Consider the following 24,859-nt stretch of genomic DNA (forward strand, 5'->3'; position numbering starts at 1 on the left):
GTAAGTTGGGGAACGAGCTTGTTAGGCCTCCTCAGATGGGAAAAGAGATGGTACCAGAGAAGACAATGGTTGAAACAGGGTTGGCGGGTATAGTGGTTCCTCAGGAGATAGAACCGTATGCCGTGGGTGCAGAGGTGGAGATGGCCGGTTTTCACTCACTGGAGCAGGAGAGGGAAGCAGGGTAGAGGTGGAGGGAGGGGTGTTAGGAGGTCCTTTTCTTTTGATCATGGTAGGGGAGGAGGGAGGCTGCATTTGGGGGGTTCTTCGTCTAGGGCTATAACAAGGAACTTCGATAGTTTGGCTTTCCCTCGATGGGATCAGAGAGGGTCCGTCACAAAGTTCTATCCACAACCCAAAGTACTTTAAAATGTTACCGAATGGTGATTTTGATACGGAACAATATGAGGATAAAAATGATTGGGAGGCAGATATGGAGGATGAAGAAACTGATCCAGGGAAGCCTCCGTAGAAGAGGGAAGCCATAGCAGGGGGCTCTCAGAATATGCTCGAAGATGGTAAACAGAAGAAAGGGAGGTTTGAATCCTCGGGAGTCCCTTCTTAGTGATAATATGTCTTACAACATTATGATTTGGAATGCTCGGGGTGTAGCCAATGCAAACACTCAGAGTTCCATCAAATATATGATTAAAATTCATAGAATTTCGATTTTGGCTATCATTGAGCCGTTAACTCAGCCTAGACCAGATTTCTTTAGTAGGAAATTTGGTCTTCAATTCAAGGGGGTGAACGATAATGGCCAAATTTGGATTTTTGCGGACCAGGGCATTGAAGTTGATCAGTGGGATATTTCGGAACAGGTCCTCCATGCTCGGTTCTCCACTCATGTACTTCCTGTGCCGTTACATATTTCAGTGGTATATGAGAAGTGTTCCAGGGCAGGAAGGCATCCTCTCTGGGACAAACTTAGAGACTTGGCTGTTCGTATGGAGGGCATCCCGTGGCTAGTGGGGGGAGACTTTAATATTTTTTTATCAGAAGATGAACGGCAGGGAGGCAAGGTAAACAAGACAAGAGAAATGGTGGAGTTTGCTGATGCTATACATGACTGCCAACTACTTGATCTTGGGGCAGATGGAGCTCAGTTTTCATGGGCGAGGAGGGACGTCTTTGAAAGGCTGGATAGAGCTTTAATTGGGGATGGTTGGCCGGATTTATTTGCTGCAACTCGAGTTACCAACTTGCCAAGGGTTATGTCAGATCACAGCCCGCTGCTCATCCGATGTCAACTTCCTGGGCCGCCGATTCGGCCTCCTTTCAGATTCCAAAACATGTGGGTGAGGCATGCCACTTTCTTGCATGAGGTGAAAAGGTGTTGGGAGGGGGGCACAGGAGAGAAAGGCATGGTAAATCTGCAACTCAAATTGGGGCGGTTGAAAATGAGTTTGAAAGCTTGGAACAAAGTGGTATTTGGCAATATTTTTTATAAGCTAAAGATGGCAGAGGAGAAAGCGCGGGAAACGCTTGAGAGGTTTGAGCAATGCCAATCCCCGGTCAATAGGTCTGAGATGAATCGGGCAGCGGCAGAACTGACTTTGTGTTTGAAAATGGAAGAAGATTTTTGGAAACAAAAGGCAGCGATCAAATGGTCGGTCGATGGTGAGAGGAATACCAAGTTTTTTCAGGGGTGGGTCAAACAAAAAAGAGAAAGAGCAAGGATTCACTCAATTGAAGAAGGGGACCGAATAATCACTGAGGATGGAGAAATCAGGAATTCGGCAGTTTCTTTTTTCCAAGACTTGTTAAACTCTGATATTGACCATCTCAGTGAACCGAACCTGAATTTGCTGGCTACATTACCTACAGATTTTAATTGGCTGGAACTGGAGAAAGAGCCGACGGAGCAAGAGGTAAGGAACATTGTTTTTGGCATAAAAGCAGAAAGTGTTTCGGGGCCAGATGGCTTCTCCTCGCTTTTTTTTCAGAAATGCTGGGATATTGTCTGCGTCGACGTCCTTGAGGCTGTTAGGGAATTCTTTCTTGGGGCCAATATGCCGAGAGGAATTGCAGCTACTATGATCATTCTAATTCCCAAGAAGAAGAGTCCAACTAAGTGGTCAGAATACAGACCTATTAGCTTATGTAACGTTGCGAACAAGATCATCTCTAAGCTTATTGCAACAAGAATGGCTCCTTTGCTTCCTTTGGTAACGGCCCCAAACCAGAGCGGTTTTATCAGAGGGCGCCTGCTGAGTGATAATGTTCTTCTTGCAAAAGAGTTATTTCATGAGTTATGGAAATGCAACCCGTCCCCAAACTTGGCTCTTAAATTGGATATGGCCAAGGCATACGACCGAGTTCAATGGCCTTTTTTGTTGAAAGTTATGAAGAAAATGGGATTATCTGAAAGATGGTTGGGATTGATTGAGAGATGTGTTAATCCTTGCTGGTTCTCGATACTCATCAATGGATCACCGGCTGGTTTTTTTAAATCCTCTCATGGGCTGCGACAGGGAGATCCCCTCTCACCTTCTTTATTTATCCTAGCTGCGGACTATCTCTCCCGAGCTTTGGATCACCTTATCACAGCCCGTTATACAATGGGAGTGTCTCACCTCGCTTATGCAGATGACATTATTGTCTTTACACAAGCTAGACGAGCCACCCTCCGGAAACTTAAGGGATGCCTCAAGCATTATATGGAGGTTTCGGGGCAGAATATTAATGAAGGTAAAAGCTGCTTCTATATGGACAAAAAGTATGATGGGTGGGCGGATGATGTGAAGAGGGTTGGAGGTTTTCAGCAGGGAAGCTTTCCGTTCACATATCTTGGTGTCCCTATTTTTCGGGGGCGCAAGAAAACAAGTTTGTTCATGTTCATACGAGATAAAATGTTAGCAAAGCTTCACAGTTGGTCTCATAGGCATCTCTCTTTTGGAGGGAGACTTACCTTAATCAAAAACATCCTTGAGTCTATCCCTATCCACATATTCCAAGTGTTAGAACCAACGAAAGGAGCCCTTAAACTGATGGAGCAGGTGCTAGCTAGATATTTTTGGGGTTCTTGCAATACCGCGTCAAAGACACATTGGATTAAATGGGAGGATGTCTGTCGTCCTACTTTAGAGGGGGGACTCGGTCTAAGGCGTATGGCTGATACAGTGGAAGCCTTCAGTTTTAAACTTTGGTGGAGATTTAGGGAGAGGAAATATCTTTGGGCAGAGTATATGCACAAAAAGTATTGGTCGTTTTCGTCCAACATGGTTATCTACCGCTCTTCTCGGTTCAGCCCATCTTGGCGAAGAATGTTTATGGTAGGAGTCAAATGTCAGAGATTTATTAGCTGGATGTTGGGAGACGGAAAGGTGAGTTTCTGGGAAGACAATTGGGTAAGGGACCAGCCGATCTCCTCCCTATGTCTAGGAGGAGGTGTCCCTGATTTTGTACGAGTTGAAGATTTTTGGATGGATACAGGCTGGAACAAGGAGGCCCTTTTTGGCTTGATAGATGAATGGAAATTACCAAGAGAGGTGGTAGAGGAGATCATACTCACTCCTGTCGACAAGGCTGTGAAAGATGAGTGCAGGTGGAACTTGACGCCGCATGGAAATTTCACGTTAGCCTCTGCCTGGAACCTACTACGACATAGAGGGGAGCCTTTTGAGGTGTATAACATCATTTGGAACAAAGGGATTATGCCCACAATCTCAGTGTTCCTCTGGCGACTTCTCGCTAACAGAATCCCAGTGGATGCTAAACTTTAATGGAGAGGTGTTTATCTTGCTTCTAAGTGTAGGTGCTGCGTGAAGTCAAACATTGAATCCCGATTACATTTGTTCGTCAATGGTGATGCAGCTTCAGATATTTGGAACCATTTTGCGAGCTGGTTCCCACAGATTCCGAACTTTGGCAGGCCATGGCACAATTTGGAAGGGAGAGTAAGATGGTGGCAACGACAGTTGGGAATCACAGATAATCACCATATTTGCGCCCTTATTCCTTGCCTAATTCTGTGGTATATTTGGACAGAAAGGAATGGATGTGTGCACCGTGAGGAAGAGTTCAAGGTCGAAAGAGTATGCAAGAGGGTGGTGCTACATTTAAGAAATTTGGTTTTGGCTAGACATCTTGGACCGGAGCACTGGAAGGGGTGTGAGCCGAAGGTGGACTTCATGGGAACAACAACATGGAGGAGTAAGATCAGAAAGGTGGAAAAGGTTCAATGGAGGCCCCCGGACTGGCCTTGGATCAAATTAAATGTGGACGGGGCCTTTGTGGGGGGCACAAACAGGGCGGGTGGAGGCGGCCTGATTCGAGACCACAGGGGGGAAATTGTGGAAGCCTTCTGTGTCCCTTTTGCAGCATAGTCGGGGCTGCAAGCTGAGATGAAAGCGCTTTTGGAATCTGTTGGCTAAGGAGCATAGCACGCACATATGGATTGAATCTGATGCAGAGGTGGTGTGCTCCATGCTGAGTAGGGGACTTCTGGGGCCGGCAAAACTAAGACATCAAATGGTCAAGGTGAGAGTTGCACTCAGAGAGATTCCATGGGAAATTACACACATTAGAAGAGAGGGTAACAAAGCAGCTGATCACTTAGCTGCCCTTGGTAAAGAGAGCGTCTCCTTGATGAAGTTTCGAGCAGATTCGGTCCCTGGCCGGGTGAGAGCTCTTGCACGATTGGATCAACTTGGTATGCCTAATTTTAGGTTTGGTTGATAGACTTTTGTTTTGATTTGTTGAGGATTGGTTTTGTTTAAGGGGATGGCAGTTTTCTGTTATGCATCCGCCTTGTTTTAGGCCATCTGCTTTCGGGATTGGCTGATTGTAATTTCACGCGTTTTTTCATGATATAAATGGGATGAGGGTCCTACTTAACCCTCCACCATGAAGGTGTTTATGAAAAAAAAAAAAAAAACCCTCCATTTTTAATAGTGGAAATATTTTAAGTAATAACACTTAAAAATCATCTATTTTTTATATACAATGAAGTGAATTGTTAAAAAAGTTGAGGTAATGGGGAAAAATCGATTAAATTTATATCTTCAAGTCGATTTAATTAATATCGCACCCCCAATCTGAAATTCCTGGATCCGCTATTGATGGGAGCACTACTTTTTTTTCTTTGTTTTTCTTTGTTGTATAATTGTGTAAACATTAATTCCAATGCACAATCAAATCGAATTTGTAGGAAACATCAATATTATAAATTTTCATATAGATCCCATACGAAGCAATGCTTGTATACAAAAAGGGTATATAAAGTGAAAGTTTTAATCGATATAGAGGTGGGGAATGAGTATATTCAAATCGACCATGCTCGCATTCGACTTATAAGATTTATGACAATAAATAATGAAACAAAAGTAGAGAGTGAACTCAGTCATATTCTAATGGAATACATATATTAATTTGACATCGGCCTAGCAACCTTATACGACATGCCTTGGGTTCTTTAGTATGGGATTTACTTATCCACCATCATCACAACTCACTAGTCATCCTCATAACCGAAAAGAAGATGATTTAATTATGACACTTTGCACCAGAAAGATGGCTTAATTATTGAAATATTAACTCCTAAAACTGGTCAAAATTACTATATAATTCAACTTAATGAGCTGGCTCCCAATTATTGGGATTTGCATAAAGGGAATGTGGCTTGACATGTTGGTCTAACTTAGAATATTTGTTCTTGTTTCTATCAAAATAAGATAACTAACATAGTATTAGTAACACTAATAAAACCATGCACATAATATTTAATAGAGATAATTCGAATTTTCATTAACTCGATAATGTTCTAAATTCTTACTATAATTGTCTACTATAGTTCTCTACTTTTGACTTGGAATGTCAATGCAAAAAAATTTAAACTACTCGTTATAATCAAATATACGATTGTTTGTCAACTGAAAACAGGTTTTCAGTGATCGTATGATAATACCAAGCGTTAAAGTTAAAGATCATTACGTATTTATAATCAGGTGTTACAGCTAATTATGATTCAAGAATAGAAGTAGGTGAATAGTTTGCAAAAATATGACGTTAAGGAGATTGTAACGAAGTAATTTAATTTAAGTTCACTATAGTCATTCAAACTCGACAATATCGACGCCGAAAGATGAATAGATTCCACTTGGTTTCACCGCTAATCTTTTGAATCTTGTAAAAAGAAAAAAAAAACAATACCCACAAATATATACACTATATATATTAGTATTTCAAAATTTAAAAAGCCGGAGATTATCACCCCTTTTTTTGGGGATGCCAACTTCACATGAGCATATATAGATATATTATTTCCATGAATTAGCTTTTATGTTTTAAGATCAAAAAGAGGGAGATGTGCTACTTCCCTTAGTATTAAGAACAATAGCCCACATGATCCTAATGGATTTCATCTTTATTTTAAGAAATTCTATGAAGAATGAGCTGTTTTCGTTGTCCAATATGCTTAATCCCAAAGTTTAATTAGCTTTGTCATTTACAATTTTCACTTGTGATGAGATGTCATTTTGTACTTAGAGTTAGAGGCCACTTTCTCGGATATCGATTACATAAAGTTTGTCATTAAACTGTTTATTTAGAAAATGCGTAAACTTTTTTGTAGTTAAATTATTACATGAAACTAGAAAAATTAAAAGTTTGCATAAGAAAATAAGAAGTGTGAAACTTATAGATAACAAATTTCATTTGTATCAGACATTCATATAAAGAATCTAAATTTATTGCAAAAACTTTTGTTAGATAGGATGTATATACATCCGAATATAAATGATACCTATAAAATTGTGAGGCTATTCATACCATTGATGGGTTTTATATTGAATTGACATTCCTAGCTGAACTATATTCAATGATATGTTGATAACTACCCTTAATTATCGTGAGCTTAATATACTTGATGTTTATTTAATATTATGATAATGTAAATGCAATGTTATACTGAAGTGTATTTTCGAATTTGTGATGGTGCAAATGATATGTAGTAGTAGTAGTTGTCAACTACCTTTAATTGTCCGTGAAATCGATCACATGTATGAGGGAGTTGAAGATATATGACTTTGCTCAAACATAGGAAGCGATAAGGAAATACGTGTAGCATGCCATAGGAGTGCTTTGACTGTGTTGGGTGATAACAGTGGCGGATCCAGGAATTTATATTCGGGGATACGAGTCATATGATAAATCATTATATAACATACTGAATAGGAGTAGTCGAATAAGAATAGGGGCACATTTTAATATAAAATTAAAACTTTCTATATATATACATAATAGTACTAAATAAAAAAAAATTGGGGGATCATTCGAACCCCCTTGTTACCACCTCCATCCACCATTGGGTGATAGTCTACGGCCCGATACTTTCGTGGTATTGATCGTGCATCTTCGACGTCATGTAGGTATGCATTATAATGAATAATATGACAGTTGTAGACGAATAAAATAGCATGACTAATTAGTAGGATGAACCAGGCGGTTCTACCTCGAGAGTTGCAAGCGAGCCTACAACTCAAGGTGCACCTCCAGAATTTCAGGCTTCTTTACGTGAGGAACAAGTCCATGTCGTCTCCAAGCCGATATTAATAAATTTTAATGAAGTAATTTTGTTATTTATATGTTTATTTAATTTTTGCAAAGTTGAATATTATTGAAATTTGGAAAAAAGAAGAGAAAATTTATTCAAGTAGAGGTAAGAGTGGTAGTGAAAAGATGATGAGGTTATAAAAGTTGTAGGTTGTCCTATGAACTAAGGAAAATGAGATGAATGAGAAGGTGTCATGGAGTGTGGGTTGTGGATGATTTTAATGGAGTGTTAATTATTTTGTAGAATAATTCATGAAATAGATGAAATTGTTGGGTGGAGTGCATTGCATTTTATTTGGGGCACAATCAGTATTTTCTGTTGTTAACATAAATTCTAACATAAACACCAAAAATAAGAGACGATAGTTTTGTGTTATTTCTGACAGTTTACAAATTGCATAACTTACTTTTTCCCAAATCCTAATAAAATTCCTCTGCTACTCTCCTGTGCTCAATCTTCGCCGTCAATGGAGGAAAATTCATTCGATCCGGTAAAATTAACCAAGAATTAGACACTTAGTTTATGTTTTTGATCGCATTTTGTTTTTCGAATTTCTTTGTGATTTTCAATTAATTTTGCTGTTGTTCATGAAATAGGATTTAATTCGCGCTATTTTCAAACTCGTCTGGGAAAAACGAGGAGCAGGTATACCATTTTCTAGTTAATGTTCTCTTCTTCTTCTTTTTGAATAATTTTCAAATTTCAAATTAACATTTAGCGCTTCTGTGCGTTGTGGACAGAACGGGAGAAGAATCAACTCTCAGAAAATGAAGCAGAGGTTCAATTTCAGTTGCATTTATGTACAAAAGTTTCCCTTTTCCATTCAATTTCATTCCACCGTGATATGTATATGCTGAATGTAACAACCGTGTAAGGTTTTCTTTGTTGCACTGTGAATTTGATTTATCTGTAGGCTGGACCAAGTACGACCAAGAGAAGCAGGCTAATTCCTGGTGAGAATTCTGTTGTTTTGTTTATGCCTACTGATTATTGATTTGGAAGTAGCTAGTATTTGATATTATTCCTGTGAAGCAATCGGATTTAGACGTAGAATGGTTGATTGGAAGATGGTGGATAGTTATATAAGCATTAATTCAACTCAAAATTAAGTAGTATTTGTTGGAATATCAGCAAGCCGTGTAGAAATTATCTCTTGTAAAAGTTTTTTGTTCAGAAGGTTGCATTTTTTATAAGTTTAGTGAACCTCGCCTGATGGAATGAATTTGAGCTTTGTACTGCTTGATTGATTACTCTTTATTTATACCGTGTGTGTATTTCCCTTGTTGAATAAACCTGTGTTTTAGAGATATATTTTTGCTTCTGCTCGACCGTGTTTAGAATCTTGACATTTTCTTGAGGAGTCTTAGAGTAATGCAGAGTTTGTTTAAGAATTGTGTTTAACAAGTACCACTTCCTTTACTGATTGAGTGCCAAACTTTCCTTCCCCATATAGTTCAGTTAGCTGGGTCTAGTGTCCGAGAACAAATCCTCGGAGTTAAATGGAGTATATTATATGAAGAAGCTTGTTGATTCTACATCTTCACCTACCTAAGAATAATGCTTTAGTTCTTAATGAAATACAGCCAACGGGAATGCACTGAAGCTGAGCTGTGAACTCCTCCGAGTTTTTGTGGCAGGTTAGTAGTAGAAACCCATGCAGCTTTGTTATTCAATTATTGTTATTGAAGAAAAAGCGGTTCTCTATGTATTTCAATTAGTTTCCATCTTTTGCAATATTTTGCATTGTCAAATGACATTCGGTACTGTTTCTCCTCTGTGTATGACGTTCTAGAGGCTATCCAGCGTGCTGCTGCCATTGCTGAAGCAGAGGGCTCATTGAAAATAGAAGCAACTCATCTAGAGCGGATACTTCCTCAATTACTTTTAGACTTTTGAGGTACCTTTGAGCTTTGATTTTCTGTGGAGTTACTTCCAGTCATGTATTGAACCCAATTAGTGCTCCTGAAAGTCATATTTTGATTCAGATGATTTAATCATATTCCCATCCTTTAAAATGTCTACTCTTTTACCACTGAAATTCTTCATGGTCTCTATAATCATGTCATAAGTTCTTTACTATTTTGTGTTGTAAAAAGTCTGATATGTTTTCTTGTTAAAAGATGACGAATACTAGAACTTCTTTTCAATGCACATCGAGAGTGACCGGATTAGGTAAAAGGTTAGCTAGTATCTAAATCTAATTTGTTGTTCTTTTCCCGGTCTCATTTGAACCTTGTGAACAGTGAACTGATGAAAGGTGAGGAGTTTACTGTTCATACAGCAGGATTTAGAAGGAGAAGATTAAGCTAGGAAAGTTTAGTATTTGGACTTCTGGGTCCTGTTTTCCTAGGTAAAACAAATCTATTAGATTGATGTATATATGGAGTAGTTTCTTTCAAATTCCTATTATAAATTTTTTTACCCATCAAGTTGATCAGATTCCTAGGTAGAAAAAAAGAAAAAACTAATTTAATGGAGTATGTAAATGGTTGAGTCATTTGCTACACAATGTAAGTGAATTGACTAAAGCTAATACTCCAATTAGTTTGGCACATACGCATCAGCAATCGATAGGCAACGTTTGTGCTCAATGCATACATTACACCAACTTTGTAGAAGGAAAAGGAATACAAAATTAAACAAACAAGTAGTAGGAAAATTAGATATTATCCCATATGATGTGCCACTCAAATTTCCAACAACAATACCAAAACACAAGATTTAAATCAATCAACTGTACTGATACATTACTCACCAGTCTTTATCACCGCAATCTTACAAAATAAACCCCACACACAAACTATATATGAAATGAAACATAGAATACTATATGCTTATTCTCATGCAACATGCTACCAACAAAGCAACAAATTCAATCGAAATCGCACTTTCAATCTGTGCAACAACGATACATGTAGTACTTCTCCATGGTTCGGTGACACTCCGTGCAGACCACCATCTCTGGGATGTCATCGAGCCCCGGCAAAATAAGCCGGTTGCAGTGCTCCACCGTGTGAAGGCCAGCTAGATAATCATTGAGGGCCGGCACAAAGTTGTTGGGCTGTCTAGCTAATTCGGCCCATTTCCCAAATTCAACTAGGGCTTTGAGCATCTGGTCATCTTTAGCCCGAGCCATCTGCCCGGTCCCCAATCCCGCACCTTGGCTGAACAGTGCCCAACCCTGCTCACTACCGCCAAATGTGAGCAGGGTGAGCACTTCACCAAGGATGTGGTCGCCAGCAACAGGATTGCCCGTTGACCCTGTTGCCTCCTCTGCTACAACTTTGGCACCATGGTGAATCTTTGAGTACATCATGCTTTCGAGCCTTTTCCAAAAATACCAATTGGATGTCGGATCGTCCCATACTTCACTCCGGCCAGCCACAATGTCGTTGAGCTTTCTAAAACGCTCCTCGCTGCTCTTAGCCCTACCAATGTGCACCATCTCTAGCTTGATTCCAGCAGCAACTTCAACCTCTCTTGCTGTCTTGATGAAATCCCGGATCCACTCGTAATTTTCACCACCATACAAACATATGACCTTTTCTCCACGAATCTTGTCAATACCAAAAAAATGAAAAAAAGAAACTGTTAAAAATGTATCACAAGGTCTAGGTCAAATAAATTATAAAAAAAAAATAGTTACCCAATCCAATAGAGTTGGATCAATGCCATTGACAACAAGCTGCAGCCTCCACTCCTCATGATTCCACAAGTCCAATTCACGTTTGTTAGTGAAAGGATAGGCCATATTACCCCAAATCCACACCATATGAATCGCGTTAGGGCAAACCATTCTGCCCTGCGGGTCCAGTGCCACGAGCATCGGCTTCTTGTTGAAGCGCCACACCTCCTTAATGTACCTAGCCACAGCCGGTTCTACCAAGGCCGGGTCATGCAAGGCGTACCATGGCATCTGCGGAAACAGCTGCTCTAGCTTATGATTTTCTCCCAACATGGGTAGCCACACTATTTCATACTCAAACTCTTGCTTCGTTCTTGAATCTCTATACATATGCCCGAGTATGAGAAGCTCGTCTTGGGAGATTTCATCGTCCGATATCAGCAACAACACTGTCTTTCCTCTCAGAATTTCCACCCCTACCTGAATGATAATGATTTGTGTTAGAAATTTGGTACTATCAAAAAAACATTATAATATATTCTATATTATTTGGATACCTTTGTTGTCCTTTTGTTGGCTATTGCAAGAGGGAGGGAATCATCCTTCAAATGGAGAATCTTGTTCAGTATCCTCTGGTTGTCGATGTGGGGCGTCGTCTCAAATAGATGCCCGATTGTTTCGTAGTATTCAGCGTGTTTCTTCTCATCTATAAATCCCGAGATCATCATCATCAGATACGCGTAGATGACATAATTAATAAAACTAAGTTGATAATAGTCATGGATTTAATACTTATATGTCGATGGCAGAGTTGGAGTTGTGTATTGAGAGTCTCTAGTATGAAGGCCAACTTGTGCGATAAGCTTGAGAGCTCCCATGTCTCTCCATGCGAACTATGGCTGCACATTTTAGGCCTAAAATCAACACAAAAATACAAAGTAATCAACCCCAAATTTAAACCAGTAAAGTCTTACATTTGAGTGAGGCCAAGAATGTGAGAGGCACAGGCAATGAGGCTTCTCACAATCCAATACACAGCAACTGGGGCGTGACTCGCGCCCGCTACCATCGGCTCTGCTTCATTCGATATGTATTTCGAAGGCAGGCGACGAAACTCACCCACGCATTTCGTTAGCTCCAGCGACACTTTGACTAGGGTGTTGATGGGCTCCAATCTCGACTTCATCGTATCAACTATATCCGGAACAAGCTTCAGCATTGCCAGCGATTTGGCCAGCGGCTCTGTCGTGAAGTGGTTCGCGACCAGCCAGAACTGGCCGTAGCTGACCGCGAGTGCGGCTAGGACCACCACGGCTTTCGCCTCCCAAGTGTAGCTTGACAGAGCGTTCAGAATCTCCACTGCCAGAGTATGGTTGTCGCCTCCGCCCGAGCACTTGCACGACAACTGATCATAGGAAACACCATATTTACTAAACAACCCAAACTCAAATTAGTATGATATTGTTCGCTTTGTACTTATATATAAGTTGCATATTTTCTAATTTCACGACGTGGGATGGTTTGAACCCTAACGAACCTTAAATGATCAAATATATCTAAATAAAAGTAAACATATAGCAAGATTGAAATTAAAGATCAACCTCAATAGAGATCTTGTTCAACAAAAAGGCTAATCCGTCGCCGATGCAATCAGAGCTGGTCAGTGCAGCCGTTTCACCGTGGATTCCGGTGTGATCCGTCGAGCCCTGATCATGAACAACAACTACTACTTAAGGCACATCTAAACAAACCAAGTACAAAAAAAAATTAAAAAGTGCTTACATTGTGAATTCCAGGGGTAACAACATTGAAGATATCCTTAACTATGACAAGAATTGATTCTGTGTCTATGGAACGCTCATCGTAAGCATGAGTTGCCTGAATTTGCTTCCTCAGGGCCACGTCGTCGGAAAACATTGTACGGCGGTCGTGGCGGAGGAGCTGCGGATTTCCAGCTGGGACAATAGCGGTTGACATTGTTTACGTTTATGTATTTTGCTTTTTATCAAGGATTTTGTGTGATGTTTTTTAACGACAAAATGCATGCATTATATAGGGGGCGAAGCAGGGGAATAAAGGGAGTATTAAGTTCCTTGCTTGTAAAATGGTCTAAAATGATTAAAGTCGTTTTAAAATTCGGATAAGGAACTTACTATTTTCAATTTCCAGTGTGGCCCTCGATCCAACTTCCCTATACTAGAGACCACTGGCCACTGAGTCCGACTTTTAGATTAAATTAGAAAGATCCATATTTGGCCTTAGTTTTGATATAAATTTTGGATTCTCGTGTCATTCAAGAATATGGTCATCTTGAATTGGACGGGAAATATATAGTTAAATGGAGTAGTTATTGAAACACAAAATGAATAATCAAATTAATCAAAGTGAGTCACCATCAAATAAGTGAGTAACTTTACTTTATTTTTCAAGAACTTAATTGGAAAGAAGGTGAAACTGAAACATAAAGAAATGAAATGAAGCACACGATGCTTCTTTACTTTTTTCCGGTGAGGGGGAGGGAGGATTGTATATCGATGTGGAGTCTGTTTTTCTATGCTTTTATAGTAGTAGTACTTTAATATTGCCACATTTTACATAAAGACAAGTTATAGTTCCTTACTTAGCTGCAGCAAAAGTAAAAGGGATATCTATATATGTTTGAAATGTGGAAATCCAGTTAGCTTTCACTGTTGCTGCTGATAAGCTTCAGTGAAATTATCCTATTGCTCCTGCATCTTTTATGATGTCACATCATATGTAAAGCGTGTGAAGGTAGTCCAAATTCATCAAATGAATATATGAAGTTAGGTTGGGTTGAGGTAATACGAGACTTTGGGCTCTTAAAAACATGGACATGGTACATACCAACTCGTTTTTTACGGGCTCATTACATGTGCGTACTCCCAGTTATGTCGGGTCTTTGATGCCCCACCCATTGTCACCCCAACGTGTCTACCTCCCCCAAATGTCTAACATGCCAGATGTCCCCGTGCAGTCATTGGACAAAATCCAACTCTCCGAAGATAGATCCTATTGGAGGAAACAAGGATGATCATCGAAGTTTACGCCTACTCAAAAGATCTGATTGTCAAATGCAACCAGAAGGTGGAGGCATTTTGGAAGAGAGACTGCATCAATGAATGTTAAGGATTGGGACAATGGAAGATGCATCGGTTCAAGCTGTGCTGCCTCGGATACCTCGAAAAATTGTTTCTACAGACACGAACATGTCCCAGCAATAACTGGATGCACACTAGAGGATGATTGCGAGACTCCAAAATGATTTGAATATGTACTCTAATTATGTGATTTGTCATTTCCTGTTTTCCTGGATTTATATATAATCCATGACAGAATACGGGAGAAGTAACACTCTAAAATTGGTAATTCAGCACTCAGTCATTGAAATTATATCCATGTGTTGCAAATTCAGAAGAAAAAAATAAATTGGATGTTAAATGAACTGTGCCTATTTTACTACTATAAGCTAGAGTATTACTATTACAGTAGTTTATAAAATATGTTTAAAAACAACATTAGATCAAATTTGTCTGTAAGTTGAAAATTGGTACTGTTGCAATAGTTTAATAAATCATGAGAAAAAAAATTAGTTTAAAGTTTAAGAACCTTTTAGCAATCAATCCTTTGAATGAAATAGTGTCAAAGATAATAGTACTATAAGCTCAAGAGATTTCTACTTGCTCATTCATTCCGGAAAGCAAGATTTCATACAAGTAATGAAATAACACAGTGTTTCACATAATGATTTAATTAAGATGCTAAATATGAAAAAACTCTCTTGTTCAATTTCAATTGGACTCAAAAACTCATCACAAAAAGGCAAAGACATTTAATCAAAACCTGCCCCGGGTTTGTCTTTCTAAGGCAGCATTTACTTTAATCGGCCTCCCATCCAAAACCTGCACCAACCCAATTGAAATTGCAGATTATTAGCTCCACATCAACCAACAAACACATTTGTGATAAACCCTAAATTAATCATTATCATCCAACAAATGTTCCATATTTAGTGATAGAAAGCAAAAGGGTTCACCTCTCCATCAAGGCTGGAAATGGCATCATTCATCTCAGACTCCGTCGACATCTCTACAAATCCAAAACCGCGCGACCTTCCAGTTTCCCTGTCAGAGACTACCCGTGCACTAACAATCGCACCGTGCTCGCTGAAAAGCTCCTCAAGACGGCTGGTATCCACAGACCACGGAAGGTTTCCAACGTATATTCTGTGACCGGGCTCTCTAGGAGCACGTTCCGGCCGTGATCCTCTAGGAGCAGCAATGTTAACGGTCAAGAACCGGCCGTCCATATCCTGTTCAAGAAGGGAAGGTAAAACACTAGTGGAGAATCATCAAAGAATGAACTATTGCTTGCTCATTTGGAAGAAGCATGTATATGACTTTCATATCACATCAGACATAATTCGACAATTTCAAGGAGGGGCATAATGTAATGAAGTCCATAGTTCCTAACTTCCTGTTCCTATATGCATAACAAACACCAATCTTAAAACAGCTATCAAACTTACATAACGACTGAACAACTCCACGGCCTTCTCAGCCTCTTCAACAGTGGCCATTGTCACAAAACCAAACCCACGGCTTCTACCAGTTATCCTATCATAGATAACCTGCATAAATCAACAAAACAAAAAACGCAACAAACTCATTACACATAAATTTATCCTCTGCATCACATCCCAATCCATGCTAAAAGAAATCTAATTTTCCCACTCAAACATTAGACCAAAGAAAATCTTCCCAAGTATGACAAGCTCATATGGAAATCAAACATAGTCAACTCACACCACACATTTCACATCATCAAATTAGTCCATGATATGGGAGATATACTCAAAGCCAACAAACAATAAAGGAAATCTACACATAACTATCTCATCCCATTTCAAATCATGGAATAGAATAAACCTTCATAGCCATAAAACAACCATGGAAATCCAAAAACAATAAACTCAAGTACTCAACCTACCATTTCACATATCAAACCCACCAAAAACCATTCCAACAAAAACATTTAAATCGCCGATATAAAATAAATTTCAAAACCAACAAGAAGAAAACAATTATACCTCAGCAAGCTCAACAACTCCAGCCTGGCCAAAGAGCAGACCCAATCTATCATTATCAACATCGAAAGGCAAATTCCCTACATACACTTTCGCCTCCTCCGGTGGCTGGACGACGAAACCCCCCTCACCCTCTTCTCCTTCCTCGGCCACATCCCAGCTAGAATTCCCCTCAATTTCATCAAGAACAGCCGGAAAATCATCACTAAGAGCTGACAAAACGCTTTTCTCCTTCCTTCTGAGACAGAATAAAGAAGTGAGAGGAAGTGAGGAAATGGGCTTGCAGTAAAGCTGGAATTTCGTGGTTTTATACGGTACGGAGAGATAAAGGCGAGAAGATGAGATTTTTGATGGTGTGAAGAGCGTAGGGCTTGAAATCAACGCAGTATTTGCTGCAAACGCCATTGTTTTGGTAGAAATTGTAGAGATGGGGAAGAGGAGGGGTTTAGTAGGGTTTGTGGTGAATGGAAATGGATTGGTCGCGAAATGAGGATAATGGTATTACTCGTATTTATTTAAAAATATACACACTACGTATAATTTGTTTTCATGGAGTAGTATTTATCACATTTTTGTTTTTATAAATTAACATTTTTTATACTAACTTTTTAGAAAGAATATTAATACCCCATTTTGTTTAAGTACACGTGACAATTGAGGCAATACTAAGTTATTTTTTGCATTCGGTTTGTATTTGACAAGAAATTATTACTCCTATTAGGTATTTCTCGTGTCGAGTGGAATTTCAAATTAACTATCCATTAATTTTAACTATATAGGAGTATTTTCATTCTATATGTTTCTACAATTTAGTTGATGAAGCATTCTCTTAAATTTAGTTTTACAAAGTTTAATTTGTTGATGGATTATAATCTCTCGTCATTAGTCTATTTTAAAAAGTTCTCGTAGTTGAGTCATTTTTATATATAGTAACTTTTTTTGTCTCTTACTTTATTCGTTCTACTTTGTTCACTTTTTACTTTATTATCTCTATCTTTTTCTCTTTCTTAGTATGTTTTTATCTATTTATTTAGCACACTCAACATTCTTTTCTTTAATTTTGTGCTGAAAAGTTTTGTCTCAACTATAAGGAAACGGAGGAGGTATCATCGTAGAATTTTCCATTACCACATCATGTATGTTTTTTATGTTGGGCATGAATTAGAAACGAACTCAAGAAGTGTATGAACACTTATTTTCCTAGATTTTTTACTTGTGGCTTCGTTGATATAAAGAATTATATACTTAGGTATTCCAATGATAAAGTTTAAATCTGCATAAGTATAGATAAGATGAACATGCTATGTTCTTTTTTATTTATTTTCGAGCTTAGGAATAGCCGTCACTTATATGGTAAGATGACTAATTAGGGAAAAGTTGCATAATTCAAATACCCCAAAATAAATTGGAGATCAACAAGGCCCACAATACTATTTACGGTACTATTTACGGTTTCAATCCAGAGGGAACATCTTTTTAGGTCCACAAACTTTACTAAAGTATCATTTTAGGTCCGTGAACTATAAGTTAATATCATTTGAGGTATTTTAAACTTTTTTTCCGGACGAAAAATGCCCTTAAGGCCTTCAAAGGGCAATTTGGACAATTCTTTCCCTACTCATCTTGCATCAAAGACCCATAGTCCAACAATTTTTTTACTACTATTTAATTCAGTTACCATCCAAATTGAATTTAAATATAATTAAAATTTGCAGGAAAAATATATGTTAGTTTTTCAATTAGTAGATGACTAATTATTTAATAATAGTGAATTGGGACTTGATACTTTATTTTATTTTTTCAATCTAAATTGCATTTATAACTTGCTATAGGTGAAGAGTGAATTCTATTTAGTTTATTTATTTTGAAATTAGATACCTATTAATTTGGATTGTCATCCGGAGATGAATTTCAAAATGGAGATCAATTAACATCTAAATTGAATTTAAATATAAAAATTTGCCGTTAAAAATTGTTGGATTCTATGTTTCTGATGCAAGATGATTAGCGAAAGAATTGTCCAAATTGACCTTTCAAGGTCTTAAGGGCATTTTCATCCAAAAAAAATTAAAATACCTCAAATAATATTAACCCATAGTTTGTAAACCTAAAATAATATTTTCAAAATTTACGGACCATAAATAATAATTTAACATGAACTTAAAAAGATGTTCCCTCAATTTAATATTTGATTTGCAATAAATCCAAAGGCCTAATATAATAAATATATCCCAAGCCCGGCCCCATATGGATTGAACTTCTTGTCGAGTCATCTCTAATTATTACATTTAATTCAAATTCATGTTTAAGTATGCATTACCAAATTATAATTTCACTCCAATCATTTAATTTAAATTTAAATTTATTTTTTAAGTATGTGTCTCATAAAATTTTTACAGTAGCTATAATACACATATTTCATAAAAAAAAACACAAAACTAAATTTGACTTTACAGTATAATTGAAAAAATGTCAAACACTAAAAATTTAGGGGTCTAAATATACAATCTCTCATAATTTTCTTTCATAAATTAAAAACGTGTAAAAGAAATGAGGAAAAATCACTGTAGAAGATCTGAATGTTTTCAAATGAGTCCTTTAACAGACTAATCCTGGTCATAATTGCTACAATGGCATATGATATTGTATCAATTTGTGGCCTTTTCTTATGACATTAAATGTAGTACGTTTATTAGGCATTCTACATTAAATTTTGGACACCGGACTGCTCAATAATTTACACAGATTCTGATTTTTAAAATCAACACTGCCCAATGCTTTGTTTTTCTTAAGGAATTTGATGTTTATTAAAATGTGTACTAGGAGTATTAATTTTGTGACAGACCCAACTTATCAATACTAATATAGATAATGTGAAAATACATTGAAGCAAGCGAGTTGATTTGGTATTATTGACGAAGTAGTAGTAATATAAATATAGAATACACCTTTGACATTATATTGAATAAAGCAAAAATATTGAAATTGCTGGCTCGCTGCACACATCCCTTTTTTTTAATTGTTATTTAAATTTTAAACAATCTAGTTGTATTATAAACAGACTCCTCTCCTCTTCAACAATTTTGACAGTGAGAGAATAGCCAAAGGCCTCTCTCTCTTCTCTCTCTAGAATACAGCTATATATGCGCAGAAACTCAATCGCGCTATCAACACCATCGTTGCCCATATTCGGTTGTGATAACGATATCTCTCTCTTTTCTTCTCTCTCACATAAACATACTATAAATATAGGACTACAATCGTTGGGAATTCTAACAAAGACTGAATTTCGGTAAAACAAAAGCAGGAAGGAAAGGAAGAGGGCGCTTCAGTCTTCTCCATTTGAAGTGGAGCCTCTCAGATCTTGAATTCGATATACTCCTGTTTGTTTGGTAAATAAAAACTGGTGTTTTGTTCTCTTTTATCGTTTCAACTCAAAATCTGAATCTTATTGATTTGTTCAGGGCTTCTGGATTCTGGGGGGTGCTGTTAGTTTCGATCTGTCGAAGATCATATGCTCTTTTGTTGGATAAGAATCTATTGTTTTAAGTAGCAAAATCTCCCTGTTTCAGTTTGAGTTTTCTCTTGAAGGTATTCTCATCTTTGTTCACTCTACATTGCTGCGTTTCGTAATCATAGTATTCTGTTGTTGCGAATTGTGATATTCAATACGCTTTGTTGGATATTGGAATTGAATTGTGATATTAAGTAGTTTAGTGATCTGGATTGCTTGCACTTACCTTTACCAATTGGCCCTATTCGATTGATTGTTATCGATCGTTGTGGAAATATGGAGGCTTTATAGTTGTTGATGTGGACACTTACTTTGTGTTTGATCGTTTTGATTGGCAGAGAATGGAAATGGATGCTGGGAAGCTGTTTATTGGTGGGATTCCGTGGGACACGAGCGAGGACTGTCTGAGACAATATTTCCAAGCTTTTGGTGAAGTGGTGGAAGCTGTCATAATGAAGGATCGTGCTACAGGCCGTGCTCGTGGCTTTGGTTTCATTGTTTTTGCCGATGCTTCTGTTGCTGAAAAAGTTGTGAAAGAAAAGCATGTCATAGATGGCAGAACCGTAAATCTCGCACCCTTACCTTTTTATCGAATCCCTTTTTGTTATTGAATTTGATGGCTCATTCTTTATTTTGAATTTGTTCTAAGCTCATTATGTGGAATGGTTTGTTTCATTGACATTCAGATTATATTGTCGTACAACGTTCTGAGCAGATAGAATTTAAATTCCTACTCTTAAACTAAGTATGATGTTTGATGCATTTTCCTCTTCTTTGGAAAGATGGGATATTATCTTTCGAATCAAGAAATGGCTATTTCGGCTTGACAATGCTAGCTTTTTACTAAATAAATACTGTTGATCAGACATGCCTATGGTACATATTGACGAAACACTATGAGGATTGACTGTTGTATTGTTTTATGATAACCTTTACTTGATGTTACCACAAAGATGATTGAAATAGAGAATTTTTAACACTTCAAGAGGACTATTGCAATTACGTCTTCTTTTACCACTTGATCTTCCCCCCCCCCCCTAAGTACTATCATCGTATTACAAATAAATGTATTAGACTTACTTAAGCTACTTTCACGTGGTATGCTAAAGCCTAAATTGGAATATCTCAGTTTTGAACTTTTGATTATTGATTCACATACATGCTAACTGGAACTTGTTCAGTAACCAATTACTGAAATATTAACTTTTGCTTGTTATATGTGATTTATGTGTTTTTTATGTTTTAAATGATTTCATTTTATAGAGGCAATCCTAAGTAAATTGAATTTATAAAATGCTTTCCAATAAAAATATCATGGTTGGTGTATTTAGTTATTGTCTTTCATTCTCATCAGGTGGAAGCAAAGAAAGCTGTTCCGAGGGATGATCACCAGAACTTCAACAGAAACAGTGGGAGCATCCAAGGTTCCCCGAGTCACGTCCGCACAAAGAAGATTTTTGTGGGAGGTTTACCATCTACTATCACAGAAAGTGACTTCAAGAAGTATTTTGATCAATTTGGAACAATAACTGATGTTGTTGTGATGTATGATCACAATACACAAAGGCCTAGAGGCTTTGGTTTTATAACTTATGAGTCAGAAGAAGCAGTTGATAAAGTTCTATTCAAAACCTTTCATGAGCTTTACGGGAAAATGGTTGAGGTTAAGAGAGCTGTTCCCAAAGAGTTATCTCCAGGACCAACGCGGAGCCCTTCCCCTGGCTATAACTATGGCCTGAGTAGAGCAAGCAGTTTCCTTAATGCTTATTCGCCTGGATATAATCCAAATTCTACAAGTGGATATGGAATGAGAATGGATGGTCGCTTTAGTCCTGTAACTGCTGGTCGAAGTGGATATCCTCCCTACAGCCCCAGTAACCATAACTTTGGACTGAATTTGGATTCTGGACTCGGTTTGAACCATGGGGTTAGTAGGGATTCTGGTTTGGGCTATGGAAATGGGATGAATTCTTATTTTAGTGGAGACTTTAGTCGATATGGTAGTTCAAATGGATATGACTTAGGCAGTGCTGGAACTGGTTCTTTTATGAGCAGTACTAACCGGAACATGTGGGGAAATGGTAGTCCTAATTTTGTCACAAACTCAGCAACTTCGAATGATTTTATTGGAACTCGAACTGGAAATGCTGGGATAGGTAGTGGTTTTGGAAGTATAGGAGAGATTTGGGGCCGTTCACCTGTTTCTGCTAAAGGCACAGAAGCTGGCTCTGTAATCCGAGAAAACATTGCTTATGGCCATGGGGACAATAGCTTTGTTGACAGAGCAAGTTACACCAGAGAAAATGGAGGCATTCCTGGCTCCGCATCTTTTTACTCTACGCCAAATAATCTTTATGAAGAGAGCTACGGGAACTTGTATGGAGGCTCGTTTAATGGGGATGAGGCCTGGCGTTCTTCATCTCAAGAGCTTGAGGGATCTGCCTCGTATGGTTATGGGCGTGGGAGTGGCACTGCTGAGGCCGCATCTGAAACTGCAGCTGGTTATGCTGGTGGCTATAGTGTTAGATCAGATAGAGGTAAGCATCCGATTCAATCTCCACTCATTATATGTGCATAAGAATTCGACAGATGCTCACAAGTTTCTCCACTGTTTAATTGTGAAACAGGGATCGCGGCCTAGGAAATTTTACATACCTGAAGATTATCTGTACAAGGTGAAGCCAAATATACAGAGGACCATCATGCTGGAGATATGGTTACTCATAGAGTGCGTTCGATAAAGATGTACTTATTCAAGTGAATTGGCTACCATGAGGAGTCGAGAATAGTTTTCTGTAAGGTCTGAAACTGAGTTACTTTTTATAGGTTTTGTTTCTTGTTTGTGAATTGTTTGAATGCATCGCGCATTTACATTGACATCTGCACACGGTCTTTCCTTCGGGTATTCTGCTGTTAGGTTAGTTATGGTCGTTTCAGTATCTTGCTGCCATAAAATATGATGGTGGGCTCATTATTCATGTTTGTGAGGAGTGGAGTAGGAAATGGCGCAGGAAAAGGTGTAAGTGATCCTCACTGATCTTGCAGCCTGAATATCTTATTTAACATTCATTTCAAGGAAATTAATTGTATTATGTTTACTCTTTTATTGTAGCTTCTCTTTCTAATTTTGATGTGACATGCTGACTTTAATACACAAATTTATGTAGATTTTTTTATATATTTAAAAGAAATAAATAGTTCTGAAATTAGCACATAATCATAATAAAATTGTAAAGGTTGGATGGCGCAATAATTCAGATAGAAGTCGCTGAATCAAAATTCATAATCAGTTTTTAATCAACTCATCTCATCTCATCTGAATATAAAATCGTTTATGGTTAAGTGGTAATTCATGTTTTTTGAATTATGACAAAAATACACGTAACATTATGTACACACGTTAGCATGCCACGTCGAAGCTATGTTGAATTTCAGCGCCAGAAAGTGATACAAATGAAATGAGGACTTGGAAGGCTAAGAGCACCTGCAATGGTGGTTAGGCCAGCAATAGGCTAGCCATTCTCTATACTGTCATGTCAACAACACTAAAAAATCCACCTGCCACATCAGATTTAGGCCAGCCATAGGCCAGCCGCAATAAAAATAATTCAAAATATACTATATTTATGGAATTAAAATTACGATTAAATTACGGAATTAAATTTACGCCACATATACGGGAAAATTCATTAATTGCATTTAAAAAAGTTACATAGATAAAAAAAAATTACATAATAAAAAAAAATCCGGGCTTCCACACACGAGCCACCGCCCCACTCTACTCCCGACGGTATGACATGTTTCTGTTTTAGGTCTTAATTTTGTATTGGGCTAGTTGTTGTTGTCCATCGATGGATGTTGCTATTGTACAGAAATTTAGAGATAGAGAAAATCGCGTTTATATAGTTTTTAAAAAATTTAAAAAAAGAATTAATTTTTTTTTAAAAAAAGAATTAAATTTTTTTTTTAAAAGAATTAAAAAAAAAAAACAAAATTCGGCGCTGGCCGATCGGGCTGCCACAATGGCGGCCAGCGCATCGGCCAGCGCCGAGCGATCGGCTCGCCGATTTCGCTCTCGCCGACTGCAATGGTTCGGCTAGCCGGTCGCTAGCCGACCATTGCGGATGCTCTAAAAACGCCACAAATTTAGTATTTCATCTGTCTCACAAAAGATGTCACACTTGTGGAACGGCACGAGATTTTAGGAGGTTTTATTTTATGTGTTAAATGGAGAAAGAAAATATTATTTTTATATTCATATGAGAGAGAACTTTTTTCAAAAATGGAAATGTGACATTTTTTGTGGGACAAACTAGGGCTGGGGAAAAATAACGAAAAAATGATATATCGCTCGTATCGTATTGAAAAATATCGAAAAATTATCGAATTTTTGGTATATCGTGATTTTCGATACGATACGGTATCGTATCGTAAGTTTTCGATACGATAACGATATAAATTTCCTTATATCGCGATATATCGTTTTATATCGAATATACGATACTTATAAATATTTTTGATATATCATTTTATATCGAATATACGATATACATCGTATATATCGAAAATATTGAAATTCAATACATATTCAAGTTTAAAATTATAAATATATATAAATCCATTTAATTCGTTCATATATTTAGAAAATATATATATGAAACCCTAATAAGAACACTATTTATTTTATTGTGTTGAAGTTTTATTAATTTTTGTGTTATTTTTCAGTTTTGAAATTATAGTTTCGATATACAGGTATTCGATACGAAACGATATTTCGATATATCGTATCGATCTTACGATATATCAAAATATCGATACAATAACGATACTGATATTATCCATATCGAAAGTTCTTTCATATCGATATTTTTGATACGAAACACGATACAACGTTTTCGATACGATATATCATATCGATCCACCCCTAGGACAAACTAAAAGGGAAAGTGTGACATCTTTTGTAGGACGGAGGGAGGGAGTAGGATATTTCTTGTTTTCAGTTTTCACCTTATAAATTTGGATGATGTTATTGCCTTTGAAGTGGTCAGCTTGATTTTATGTTTC

At 37.6% G+C, this 24,859-nt stretch overlaps 4 protein-coding genes across 4 annotated transcripts; 2 read left to right on the forward strand and 2 right to left on the reverse strand.

The window, feature by feature from the left end:
• Positions 1 to 7,726: 7,726 nt before the first annotated feature.
• On the forward strand, positions 7,727 to 9,567 carry LOC125196671 (centromere protein X). The gene is made up of 6 exons (XM_048095278.2): positions 7,727 to 8,042; positions 8,149 to 8,197; positions 8,293 to 8,330; positions 8,466 to 8,505; positions 9,136 to 9,189; positions 9,345 to 9,567. The coding sequence occupies exons 1-6, from the start codon at positions 8,019 to 8,021 to the stop codon at positions 9,446 to 9,448; spliced, it is 309 nt and encodes a 102-aa protein (XP_047951235.1). The 5' UTR covers positions 7,727 to 8,018; the 3' UTR covers positions 9,449 to 9,567.
• A 633-nt stretch (positions 9,568 to 10,200) lies between these two features.
• On the reverse strand, positions 10,201 to 13,278 carry LOC125191720 (protein SIEVE ELEMENT OCCLUSION B-like). Its single transcript, XM_048089126.2, has 7 exons — positions 12,960 to 13,278; positions 12,779 to 12,883; positions 12,152 to 12,582; positions 11,970 to 12,076; positions 11,735 to 11,883; positions 11,199 to 11,657; positions 10,201 to 11,108 (listed from the first exon to the last, which is right to left on the reverse strand). Exons 1-7 carry the CDS (start codon positions 13,152 to 13,154, stop codon positions 10,443 to 10,445), a joined length of 2,112 nt encoding a protein of 703 aa, XP_047945083.1. The 5' UTR covers positions 13,155 to 13,278; the 3' UTR covers positions 10,201 to 10,442.
• A 1,608-nt stretch (positions 13,279 to 14,886) lies between these two features.
• Positions 14,887 to 16,770, reverse strand: LOC125197145 (28 kDa ribonucleoprotein, chloroplastic-like). The gene is made up of 4 exons (XM_048095855.2): positions 16,285 to 16,770; positions 15,724 to 15,825; positions 15,232 to 15,507; positions 14,887 to 15,097 (listed from the first exon to the last, which is right to left on the reverse strand). The coding sequence occupies exons 1-4, from the start codon at positions 16,684 to 16,686 to the stop codon at positions 15,032 to 15,034; spliced, it is 846 nt and encodes a 281-aa protein (XP_047951812.1). The 5' UTR covers positions 16,687 to 16,770; the 3' UTR covers positions 14,887 to 15,031.
• Positions 16,771 to 19,353: 2,583 nt separating this feature from the next.
• LOC125196347 (heterogeneous nuclear ribonucleoprotein 1-like) lies at positions 19,354 to 22,901 on the forward strand. Its single transcript, XM_048094838.2, has 5 exons — positions 19,354 to 19,673; positions 19,746 to 19,872; positions 20,134 to 20,358; positions 21,150 to 22,332; positions 22,423 to 22,901. Exons 3-5 carry the CDS (start codon positions 20,137 to 20,139, stop codon positions 22,434 to 22,436), a joined length of 1,419 nt encoding a protein of 472 aa, XP_047950795.1. The 5' UTR covers positions 19,354 to 19,673; positions 19,746 to 19,872; positions 20,134 to 20,136; the 3' UTR covers positions 22,437 to 22,901.
• Positions 22,902 to 24,859: the final 1,958 nt, after the last annotated feature.

Source organism: Salvia hispanica, chromosome 4 (assembly GCF_029641045.1).
Source record: "Salvia hispanica isolate PSC_SH4W2 chromosome 4, Shi_PSC_v1, whole genome shotgun sequence".
Lineage (NCBI taxonomy): Eukaryota > Viridiplantae > Streptophyta > Magnoliopsida > Lamiales > Lamiaceae > Salvia > Salvia hispanica.